Genomic DNA, 13,156 nt, shown 5'->3' on the forward strand with positions numbered 1-13,156 from the left:
AATGGCTATGCATTGGCCATGTGTCTGCCAATTTCACCAATGTGCCTATGTCCTCCTGAAGAATGTTACTAGCCTTCTCATTGTTTACTACATTTCCAGGTTGTGTCATCTGGAAACACCCTGCATACCTAATTCCAGGTCATTAATATATATCAAAAAGAGTAGTAGTCCCTCCAATCTGAAAAACAACCACTCTGTTTTTTATCTCAGCCAATTTCATATCCATGCAGCCACTGCCCCTTTAATCCCATGGGTTTAATTTTGCTAATAAGTCTATTACATGGTACTTTATCAACTCCTTTTGAAAGTCCATATACACATCAACCGCACTACCTTCATCAACTCTTTCCGTTACTTCATCAAGGAACTCAATCAAGTTAGTCAAACATGATTTGCCATTAAACAAATCCGTGCTGGCTGTCATTTATTAACCCATATTTTTTCCAAGTGGCAATTAATTTTGTCTCTGATTATGGTCTCAAAGTTTCCCCACCACCGGCATTAGGCTAACTGGCCTGTAGTTGCCAGGTTTATCCCACTCTCCTTTTTTGAACAAGGGTGCAACATTTGCAATCATCCAGTTCTCTGGCACCGCCCCCATATCCAAGAAGGATTGTAATGGTGTGGCCGGAGCCCTTGCTGTCTACACCCGTACTTCTCTCAGCAACCTAGGATCCATCCCACCCGGACTGGGTGACTTTTCTACTTTAAGCGCTGTTAACCTTTTAATTCCTTCTCTTTATCTATTGTTAACCTTTCCAATTTCTCTACTACCTCCTGCTTTATTGCGACACTGGCAGCATCATCTTCCTTCATGAATACAGATGTAAAGTATTTATTTAGAACCTCAGCCATGCCCTTTGCCTCCATAAAATAGAAAAACAAATTATAATTTAAATGGAGAAAAATTGCAAGTACTGCAGGATCTGGGGGTCCTTGTGTATGAAACACAAGAAGTGAGTATGCAGGAACAGCAAGTAATCAAGGCGGCGAATGGAATGTTGGCCTTAATTGCAAGGGGGAGAGAGAATAAAAGCAGAGAAGTCCTGCTACAACTATACAGGCTATTGATGAGGCCACACCTGGAGTACTGCGTGCAGTTTTGGTCTCCGTATTTAAGGACGGGTATACTTGCATTGGAGGCTGTTCAGAGAAGGTTCACTAGGTTGATTCCGAAAATGAGCGGGTTGATTTATGAAGATAGGTTGAGTAGGTTGGGCCTATACTCAGTGGAGTTCAGATGAATGAGCGGTGATCTTATCAAAGCATACAAGATAATGAGGGGCTCGACAAGGTGGATTCAGAGAGGATATTTCCACTCATAGGGGAAACTATAACAAGGGGACATAGTCTCAGAATAAGGGGCCGCCCATTTAAAACGGAGATGGAGGAGGAATTTCTTCCTCAGAGGTTTGTAAATCTATGAAATTCTCTGCCCCAGAGAGCTGTGGAGGCTGGGTCATTGAATATATTTAAGGCAGAGATAGACAGATCTTTGAGCGATAAGGGAATAAAGAGTTATGGGGAGCAGGCAGGGAAGTGGAGCCGAGTCCATGATCAGATCAGCCATCATCATCATAGGCAGTCCCTCGGAATCGAGGAAGACTTGCTTCCACTTCCAAAGTGAGTTCTTTGATGGCTGAATAGTCCGATAAGAGAGCCACAGACCTTGTTACAGGTGGGACAGACATTTGTCGTGGGAAGGGGTGGGTGGGGCTGGTTTGCCGCGTGCTCCTTCCGCTGCCTGCGCTTGACCTCTTCACGCTCAAGAAGTCAACGCCCTCCCGGATGGATTTTCTCCACCTCGGGCGGTCTTCGGTCAGGGTCCCACAGGTGTCAGTGGTGATGTCGCACTTAACTAGGGAGGCTTTGAGGGTGTCCTTATAACGTTTCCGCTGCCCACCTTTGGCTCGTTTACCATGAAGAAGCTCCGCATAAAGCATTTGTTTAGGGAATCTGTGGCCTGCCCAGTGAGCTGATCGAGTGTGGTCAGTGCTTCAATACTGGGGATGTTAGCCTGGACGAGGACACTGATGTTGGTGCACCTGTCCTCCCAGGGGATTTGCAGGATCTTGCGGAGACATTGTTGGTGATATATCTCCAGCGACTTGAGGTGCCTTCTGTCCATCGTCCATGCCTCAGATCCACACAGGAGGGCGGGTATTACTACAGCCCTGTAGACCATGAGCTTGCTGGTAGATTTGAGGGCCTGGTCTTGAAACATTCTTTTCCTCAGACAGCCGAAGGCGGCACTGGCACGATGTTGAATCTCTGCATCAATATCTGCCTTTGTTGATAAGAGGCTCCCTAGATATGCCCCCAAAAGTTTGTCAACATCCTTCGCCTGCTTCACAAGGCCCTGATCCTTATCAACGGATCCATTACAGACCCAATTCACATCCGGACCGGGGTCAAACAGGGCTGCGTCATCGCTCCAACCCTCTTCTCAATCTTCCTCGCCGCCATGCTCCAACTCACAATCAACAAGCTCCCCGCTGTAATGGAACTAAACTACAGAACCAGTGGGAAGCTGTTTAACCTACGCCGCCTCCAGGCCAGGTCTAAGATCACCCCAACCTCTGTCGTGGAGCTGCAGTATGCGGACGACGCCTGTGTCTGCGCACATTCTGAGGCTAAACTCCAGGATATAGTCAATGTATTCACTGAGGCATATGAAAGCATGGGCCTTACGCTAAACATCCATAAGACAAAAGTCCTCCACCAGCCTGTCCCCGCCGCACAGGACCCATGCATCCTTCATCAGAGATGTTCATCAAGATTCACGGCGCAGCCTCAACAACGTGGACCATTTCCCATATCTCGGGAGCCTCTTATCAGATCAGCCATGATCTTATTGAATGGCGGAGCAGGCTCAAGAGCCAAATGGCCTACTCCTGCTCCTATTTCTTATGTTCTTATAATAAGATCTCCTATTTGGTCTCTAATCAGCCCCATCCCTCCTTTGACAACCCTTTTACTATTTATGTTGTTTATAAAATATTTTTGGTTTCCCCTTTATATGTTACCCATTAATTTATTCTCATACTCTCTGCCCCACTTATTTCCTTTTTCAATTCTCCTCTGTACTTTTGGTATTCAACTTGGTCTCTACTATATTATGTGTCTAACTTTTATCATAAGCCTCCCCTTTCTCTTTCATTTTAATCTCTATTTCTTTAGTCATCCAGGCAGCTTTGGATGCTCTTTCTGTCCCCCTCGTGGGAATGTCTATACCTGAACTATCTCCTCTATGAAGGCCTCCCATTGCTCATTGCTACGGATTTACCAATCCACCTGGGCTAGATCTCCTTTCAACTCACTGAAATTCACCCACCTCCACTTGAGTATTTTCACATTTGATTGTTCCATTCCATACCTACTCTAAACCCAATTATATTGAGATCACTGTTTTCCAAATGCTCTTCCACTGAAACTTGGTCCATTTCATTCCACAGAATCAGATCTAGCATGGTTTCCTTCCTCTTTGGCCTGGAAACAGTGATCCAGAAATTGAAGGTCCTCTTTCTAGGGTATGGTTAATTGCATCAGCATCAGGCACTACTCTGTACCTCACTCAGTGTTCATTACTCATACACGAGCTTTGGCTGTGTATGTTGGCAGACTATTCAAATGAACCCATTTTCTCGTCATCCATCTTCTCTTCACTAGATGTCAACACATGCCCACTTCCATCAGATATCTCTGGATGGTACCCAGGAGCGGGAATCTTGGTTGATTTCTTTTCCCTAGCTGGAAGGCACAGGGGTCAATTGCAACGTGCTACTTCCACCGTAACAGAGATCAGCTAACTCAGCACAATTGGGGATCAAACCTGGGACCTTCCTGGTCTGTGTGGCTCAGCTACTGACTAGATAAGTCCACAATTTGTCACGAGGGAAGCATTTTTTGGACAATATATCACTATATATCACTAACTTCTAAATGCTCCATGTACAACTAGAGATTTAAAATATACTGAGTAATGTTTTTTTAAAATGTACAACTTAATTATATTCCAATTTACACCCAAGAAACTTGCCACCTCCAAATGTATAATTTCCTGAATTACATCTTAGAGACACACACATCGTTACTGTGATAATGCAGCACAAGCTTAAAAATGCTGATGGGTTAATTCACCTGCTGGGGCCCCTGACGGGAGGACTCAGTCGTTTTGATGATGTCATCAATTGCCCACCACCTATCCACTAGATACAAGGCTACAGCTTGAAAGGAAGACAAGAGAAGATATGAATGTCAGCTTCATCACAACCTCCATCTATGTACAAGCAGTTCTATGGAATTTGGCAACATGAGAACACATTCTAGTGGTTAACAAGCAGATAAATGTTAGCTCATAGATGACGGGATAGAGAGCCATATATCCACGTTTGCCATTGACACAAAGATAGGTGGCATTGTAAGCAGTGTAGATGGAACCATAAAATTACAAAGATCTATTACAATTAATAGATTAACTGACAAATGGATTTCAATATAGGCAAGTGTGAGGTCATCCACTTTGGACCCAAAAAGATAGATCAGAGTACTTTCTAAATCGTGAAAAGCTAGAAACGGTGGCGATCCAGCTATGTGGATCATTAAAACTTCATAGACAGGTACAGAAAATAATCAAAAAGGCTAATGGAATGCTGGCCTTTATATCTAGAGGACTAGAATACAAGGGGGTAAAGTTATACTACAGCTATACAAAGCCGTGGTTAGACCACACCTGGAGTACTGCGAGCAGTTCTGGGCATCATACCATAGATATACCAGAATGATACCTGGACCTCCAAGGGTTAAATTACAAGGAGATTACACAAAATAGGGTTGTATTTCCTGAAATTTAGATGGTTAAGGGGTGATTTGATTGAAGTTTTCAAGATATCAAGGGGAACAGATAGGGTAGATAGAGAGAAACAATTTCTGCTGGTTGATGAGTCGTGGACTAGGGGACATAGCCTAAAAATGAGAGCCAGGCCTTTCAGGAGTGAAGTTAGAATACACTACTACACACACACACAAAGGGTGGTAGAAGTTTGAAACTCTCTTCTGCAAATGGTAATTGATGCCAAGTCAATTGTTAATTTTAAATCTGAGCTGGATAGATTTTTATTAACCAAAGGTATTCAGAGATATGAGGCAAAGACGGGTATATGTAATTAGGACACAGATCAGCCACGATCTCATTGAATGGCGGAACAGGCTGGAGGGGTTAAATGGCCTACTCCTGGTCCTGTTGATTTTTCCTTTCCTATTTCACTAGATTTACAGAAGTGGTCCAATTCAGATACATTTTGCTGGAAACAAGTTAAATCAACATCCAAGTAGTTCTACATATGATCAACCGATAGGAAGACAATCAGAAACTTGTGCAAGAAAGCCAAGACAACTTTCCATTATCAAAGTGACCAATGTAATGCACAGAAGGAAACAAACAATATTCAACTACAAATAATGTCCAATTTAATAAGCAGGATGGACACACAGGGTGCAAGATTATAAAATGCCCTCTTAACTGGCAATTTGCATTTGCAAAATATAGCACTAACCTGTGAACTGACTTTCAGGAGCAAACAAGGCCAGAACTTTATATGTCGTATCTCCACCATAGAGTGGAACGAAAGCAATCGAGGACAGACTAACCGGAATCTGTGTTGAAGAAACACATTAGTCAGTGTCAAAACAGCTACTTGAACATGTAATTAGTAATCCAAATATCATTGACACTAAAGCAATAAAGTTATCATCCCTCACCACATCATTCTTGCTCACTAATTCTGAATTAGTCTATTAACATCCATTTCTTCTGCTTGCTTAATACTTTCCTCCAAGTCAAACCTAACACACCCGGCAGAAAGTGGCGGAATCAGGTCATGTTACACCCTGCTTTGATTAGAAATCAATGGAGCTTAAAATGGGCCAAGGTATAAAACAAACATCTGACCCAAATTTGCCCTGTTCCCACTGGGCGGGTTGGGTTAAAATAGGGGCACAAGTGTTCTTTTCCTCTCTTTAGGAGGTTTCCCCAAGCAGGTAATAGTTCAGCCATTTTTTTTCTGCAGTTACTCTGTTGGTAAGTCAGCTCGGATTCACTCCTAATCAATCAATCACACTGACAGCAAGAGAGATTTGTGGCCATAGCCACATAGCAAAAAAGTGTTGAAATAAAAAGATTGTGTGCTGGAAACAGGAAGCTGGTGGATCAGCGTCTGAAAGAGAAAGATAGCATAGCAGTTTGGGTGCGATCCTCCATCATAACTGGCAGACAGGCTAGCAAACCACTTTTATGGGAATCATCTGTACCTCACAAGCGGCTATTCTTCATGTACTTGCAGGCAATTTCCCCATGGGAGGGGCGGTAGTGGTAGAACGTCACAGCCAAGCTCAGTTCTTCTCTCGCCTCTAGTCGAGATCAACTAGCACAGAATCAGGGATCAGAGCTGGGGAACATCCTAGTTTATATGGATCAGTAGAACAGTTGATGTACCCACAGAACTGAAATCAGGGGATGCGACCAGAGCATAGGAAACAAAGGTCTAAATTTTTAATAAAAATAATTTCCTGTCATGAGCACATCATTTTCCTTTGTCATAGTCATTCAGATGCTGGCTGCAATGCCCACAATAGTTGAATAGTTGACCAACTGAAATATTTTGCTGCCAAATATTCACTCAGCCGTCTTATACTTCTGTCTAGCTAACTTGCTAATGAAATAAAACTATTATCACTGAAACAGGTATATCCATGTTTGTCACAACCTAGTACACAATCAGCTGCAGTCATTATAATGGTTTCTTTTCGGATTTATCTTTGTACTTAAAATCTTATGCTGTTTTTACATGTAGATGGTAAAAGTATACATGAAAAATAAATGAATTGCAACAAACTGAATTGGAATTTACCCCATTCGCTTATTCAGGTCATTTTCTGGTAAATGCATCAAAATGGGGAACAGTTTGGGTTAATCTGTATTTGATTTACCAGAAAATAGGTAACACATTAACTTTACCAATAATCACTTGATCTAGCTTTCAAACACAATCCAATGTTACATTGTATAATTTTTTGGATAACTCAGTTATCTTGGAGCTGTATTGGAAATTAAAAACACATGCAACAATCTGTCAATACCAATAGGATGTCATAATATTTATTACAACTCATTTCACATAATAATATGCAGGCATTTTGGTCTTTGGGGGTTCACATGCTCAATGTCTGTGCAGATTTCTTTTCTTGCCAGAAAGCCTGTAGTAAAAGTGCTGAGTTTCCTACCTTCCTTCTGTTGGGTAGTGTGAAGTACTCCAGCTTGTCAGGATCACCGTACAGAAGATTAGACATGTATTCCTCTGCAGAATGCTCAATGTCTTCATGCTCCATCTCTGCAAGTAAATCCACAGGGAATGCCATCCCTGCCAAAGAAAATTTAAAAACATTTTTTTTAAATAGGGAATTTTTCTTTGCACTCTACTCCTGACAAAATGTCTAAAACACAAATTCCTCATCATCACCAACACCCTGTTCCGCCAGAGGGACAAATACCCTCGCTCCAAACACTGGCACCTGCTGGACTACGTCTTCGTCCGAGCCAAGGATCGCAAGGATGTTCGCATCACCCGCACCATGATGGGAGCTAATGACTGCTGGACGAACCATCGCCTAATCCGATCCATCATCGACATTAACATTGCCCCAAAGCAGAGGGGACAGCAGAAGCAGTGCCGCAAAAAAATTAATGCCGGGGCACTTAAAGACTCAGCTAAGAGAGCCCTATACAGCGAATCTGGTGTGCCTTGATGACCCCGAGATGCTGAATGCCCACATCGCTTGGTCTGCCCTCCAGGTCTCCATAACCAGTGCCTGTGAAAAGACACTTGGTCACTCAACCAGAACACACCAGGACTGGTTTGATGAAAACGATCAGGAGATCCAAGAACTAATAGATGCAGCATATCCTCAGATTGAAAGTACAGTAAGCCATTTTTCTCCCGTATTTATGGGGATTCTTGTAGAAATGTTCAATCAATTTGCAGCAAGGTTTTCTTGCAAATCCATTCACTGGCCCAAGCCATGGTTTACTACTTTTATATTAAAAATGCATTGCTTTGTACAGTGCCAAATTGAGTAGAACACACTTATGATATTCCGATAATATTAGACACATTCACTAATGTTTTGGAAAAGATTTGAATGAATTATTTTATAGGTCCATAGCACACAGATTCAAAATACCTTGTATTGTCTCACAATAACTCTCGACACTTCTGTCCTGCTAGCATCCACCTGCTCAAATATAGTACCACTTCACCCTAGTAGAATGCCCTGGAAACAGTAAGCTCTTCCAAAATCTCTACTTTCACTGGCTCTCAGACATTCTGAAACCATGGTAACAAAGGTTAACACCACACCAAAGAAGGCCAACATGTCTTTGTCTCACCTAGTCACTCAGCAAATGCTCATAATCTTCCAAAACTCGAAATGATATTTTGCCTTCAAAACAAAATGCAACTATTGTTGACCCAGCAACTCCAATACCAGGAGCACTGGATTGAAGTCCATCAGATAATAGCTGTATCATTCAGTTTTTGCTCATGGTCTAATTTTCTAGAAATTTCAAATAAATAAAATGAGGATGGTAAAAGTACAAACACAGAGCTTACGCACTATGGATGGACACAGAGCAAACTGGATTATTATTAGATGTCTAGTTGGAAAGATTTATCTGTATTCCCAAATGCAAAACACCTCAATTTTCTTTGTACCCAGAAAGTGGCATTGTCCACATTCTGCCATACATTCATCTTTGAGACCAGTAGCAACGGTGGTCATTTATTGCTTTTTCATGTCTCCAGTAGGATGGGTAGGAAAGAGTTCAACTCCTGCTAGTCTAGTGGTGTGTTCAACCCAAAAGAAATTCCTGAAGTTTAGTGAATGGCGGTGTCCCAGTGTAGGGACTGTATTCTATCTTCCTTGATACAGTTAAAGATTCACACAGTCTCCTATAATTAGTCATCAACTTCAAAATACCAATTTAAAAAAAAACCTCTTGCCTATAGAATACCAGTTTGTAGGAATGCAGCAAAAGGCTACATTCTTCATCCACTTAAATCCAAGGAGGTGTTCAAAACCCAAACGTCAGATGCATCATGTACCACCTTTAGATCCCACTGCGATTACTTTGGAACGACCCCATTAGCAACATTTGATGTTCTGCGAGCTTTTTGGGAAAAAAAAAATCCAGAGATCGGTTTACATATTCAGCAGAATGTCACATTAGTACAGCTGGACAAATTAGAAAAATTGGATTCTTGCCATGTTGTGAAGTGTGGATTATTTTGCATTTTCAAGGACATGCTACCATTATCACCAAACAATGACAGAGTAAAGAATATGTGGTACCAAACAGATTAAATATTAAACCATTACAAGATTTGTGGTAAATTACCTCTATTGAAGAGAGCAGTTAACCCCAACTCTTAGGCCAGATCAGATTCCTTGCCTCCACAGAAACCAGGATTATCTAATTTCCCTGCTGGTTTGGGCATGGTACTCAGCTGCATTAAATTGGTAGGGAATTTAAATGAACAGACTATAGAGTGAGCTCAAGTGTCAACTTGGCTCAATGTCATCACTCTTGGCTCTGTATCAGATGATCAAGGGTTCAAGCCCCACTCCAGAGCTTCAACACATAATCTAGGTGGATATTGGGAGTACAGTACTGAGGGAGTGTTACATTGTTGGAGGTTGTTGTGTATCTGTAAAGCATCACTCCCATGTTCCGCCACCAGGGAGCGCATCCCCTGAAGTCCCAAGGGATCCCAGCATCCCTTGGGAGCACTGTATATAAGCCGGCACCCAAGGCCTGTTCCTCACTCTGGAGTGTCTTATTAAAGACTGAGGTCACTGTTACTTTAACCTCCCTGTGTGCAGTCTCATCTGTGTTAGGAACACAATAACTGGTGACGAGTATACGAATCCAACACAAAGATGCAGCAAACTGTGGGCATCCTGGAGAAGTTCTCGGAGGGCGAGGACTGGGAAACCTATGTCAAACGGCTAGACCAGTACTTTGTAGCCAACGAGCTGGATGGAGAAGGAAGTGCGACAAAAAGGAGAGCGGTCCTCCTCATGGTCTGCGGGGCACCGACCTACAGCCTCATGAAGAATCTTCTGGCTCCGGTGAAACCAACAGATAAGTCGTATGAGGAGCTGTGTACACTGGTTCGGGAGCATCTTAACCCGAGGGAGAGCGTGCTCATGGCGAGGTATCGGTTCTACACGTGCCAGCGATCTGAAGGTCAGGAAGTGACGAGCTACGTCGCTGAGCTAAGGCGACTTGCAGGACAATGTGAGTTTGATGGCTACCTGGAGCAAATGCTCAGAGACTTTTTTTGTACTGGGCATTGGCCACGAGACCATCCTACGAAAACTTTTGGCCTCAGAGAGTGGAGGCAGATGCTGAAGTACACGGGTGCACACACATTTGAGACGAAATGTCCACCTATAATGCTAAATGTAAAGTTGAATTGCTTACCTGTAGCCATGGAACTGGACACTGGCGCTAGCCAATCCATCATGAGTAAAAAGATGTTTGAGAGACTGTGGTGCAACAAGGCACTCAGACCAGCCCTGAGCCACATCCACACGAAACTGAGAATGTACACCAAAGAGCTCATCACTGCCCTGGGCAGTGCCATGGTCAAGGTCACCTACGAGGGCACGGTGCAGGAACTGCCACTCTGAATTGTCCCGGGCGATGGCCCCACACTGCTTGGAAGGAGCTGGCTGGGCAAAATCCGCTGGAATTGGGATGACATCCGAGGGCTATCACATGTCGATGAGGCTTCATGTACCCAGGTTCTTAAATTTCCTTCCCTTTTGGAGCCAGGCATTGGAAACTTTTCCAGGATGAAAGTGCGGATCCACTTGGTCCCAGAGGCACAACCCATTCACCACAAGGCGCGAGCGGTACCTCACATGATGAGGGAGAGAGTGGAAATCGAGCTGGACAGGCTGCAACGCGAGGGCATCATCTCCCCAGTGGAATTCAGCGAGTGGGCCAGCCCGATTGTTCCAGTACTCAAAAGTGATGGCACGGTCAGGATTTGCGGCGATTATAAAGTAACTATTAATCGTTTCTCGTTACAGGACTAATACCCGCTACCTAAGGCAGACGACCTATTTGCGACGCTGGCAGAATGCAAGACGTTCACAAAGCTCGACCTGACTTCGGCCTACATGACGCAGAAGCTGGAGAAGTCTTCGAAGAACCTCACCTGCATCAACACGCACAAGAGACTATTCATCTACAACAGATGCCCTTTTGGAATTCGGTCGGCTGCAGCGATCTTCCAGAGAAACATGGAGAGCCTACTCAAGTCAGTATCACGCATGGTGGTTTTTCAGGACGACATGTTAGTCACTGTTCGGGACACCGTCGAGCACCTACAAAACCTGGAGGAGGTCCTCCAGTGACTGGATTGTGTAGGCTGCGGCTGAAGAGGTCGAAATGCACCTTCATGGCAACAGAAGGGGAGTTTTTGGGGAGAAAGATTGCGGCGGACGGCATTCGGCCCACAAGCATCAAGACAGAGGCTATCAGGAACGTGCCCAGGCCACAGAACGTCACGGAGCTGCAGTCGTTCCTGGGACTCCTGAACTATTTTGGTAACTTCCTACCGGGGTTAAGCACCCTCTTAGAGCCCCTACATGTGTTATTGCGTAAAGGTGAGAACTGGGTATGGGGAAAAAAAAACAAGTAATTGCTTTTGAGAAAGCCAGAAACATTTTATGCTCCAACAAGCTGCTTGTATTGTATAACCCGTGTAAAAGACTTGTGTTAGCACGTGATGCGTCGTCGTACGAAGTCAGGTGGGTATTGCAACACGTTAATGTTGAGGGGAAGTTGCAACCTGTCGCCTATGCTTCCAGGAGCTTGTCTAAGACAGAGAGGGCCTACAGCATGATTGAGAAAGAGGCATTAGCGTGTGTGTTCAGGGTAAAGAAAATGCATCAGTATCAGTTTGGCCTCAAATTTGAGCTGGAAACCGATCACAAGCCCCTCATATCCCTGTTCGCTGAAAACAAGGGGATAAATACTAATGCCTCAGCCCACATACAAAGGTGGGCACTCGCGCTATCAGCGTATAACTATAGCATCCGCCACAGGCCAGGCACCGAGAACTGTGCAGATGCTCTCAGTCGGCTACCATTGCCTACCACGGGGGTGGAAATGGCGCATCCTGCAAACTTATTGATGGTGGCGCAGCCCGCAGACTTGATGGTCATGGAAGCGTTTGAAAATGATAAATCACCTGTCACAGCCCGCCAGATTAGGACTTGGACCAGCCAAGATCCTCTGCTGTCCCTAGTAAAAAAAACTGTGTACTGCATGGGAGCTGGGTCAGCATCCCCATTGAAATGCAAGAGCTAATCAAGCCATTCCAGCGGCGAAAGGACGAGCTGCCCATTCAGGCAAACTGCCTGTTGTGGGATAACTGCGTAGAGCTACCCAAAAAGGGCAGGGAGACGTTCATCTCGGATCTCCACAGCACACACCCGGGTATAGTAATGATGAAAGCGATAGCCAGACCCCATGTGTGGTGGCCCGGTATCGACTCTGACTTAGAGTCCTGTGTACAGCAATGCAGCGTGTGTGCTCAGTTGAGCAACACGCCCAGAGAGGCACCACTAAGTTTGTGGTCCTGGCCCTCCAGACCATGGTCGAGGATCCATGTTGACTATGCAGGCCAGTTTCTCGGTAAAATGTTCCTGATGGTGGTGGATGCTTTTTCAAAATGGATTGAATGTGAAATAATGTCGGGAAGCACCGCCACCGCCACCATTGAAAGCCTGAGGGCCATGTTTGCCACCCACGGCCTGCCTGACATACTGGTCAGTGACAATGAGCCATGTTTCACCAGTGCCGAAATTAAAGAACTCATGACCCACAATGGGATCAAACATGTCACCTCGGGCCCGTTTAAACCAGCCTCCAATGGGCAGGCAGAGCGGGCAGTACAAACAATCAAACAGAGCCTTAAACGAGTCACAGAAGGCTCACTCCAAACCTGCCTGTCCCGAGTACTGCTCAGCTACCGCACGAGATCCCATTCGCTCACAGGGGTGCCCCCAGCTGAGCTACTCATGA

The 13,156-nt window shown here is 44.4% G+C and overlaps 1 protein-coding gene across 1 annotated transcript in view; it reads right to left on the minus strand.

Moving 5' to 3' along the window:
• Nucleotides 1-13,156, minus strand: part of LOC139267961 (soluble lamin-associated protein of 75 kDa-like) — a 102,204-nt gene that overhangs the window by 40,674 nt on the left and 48,374 nt on the right. Inside the window, exons 2-4 of the mRNA XM_070885948.1 lie at nt 7,282-7,418; nt 5,556-5,655; nt 4,141-4,226 (exon numbers count right to left, since the gene is read on the minus strand). Of these exons, the coding sequence (XP_070742049.1) occupies nt 4,141-4,226; nt 5,556-5,655; nt 7,282-7,416 (321 nt within the window). The 5' untranslated portion in view covers nt 7,417-7,418. The remainder of the gene's footprint in view (nt 1-4,140; nt 4,227-5,555; nt 5,656-7,281; nt 7,419-13,156) is intronic.

This window comes from Pristiophorus japonicus, chromosome 1, assembly GCF_044704955.1.
Source record: "Pristiophorus japonicus isolate sPriJap1 chromosome 1, sPriJap1.hap1, whole genome shotgun sequence".
NCBI lineage: Eukaryota > Metazoa > Chordata > Chondrichthyes > Pristiophoridae > Pristiophorus > Pristiophorus japonicus.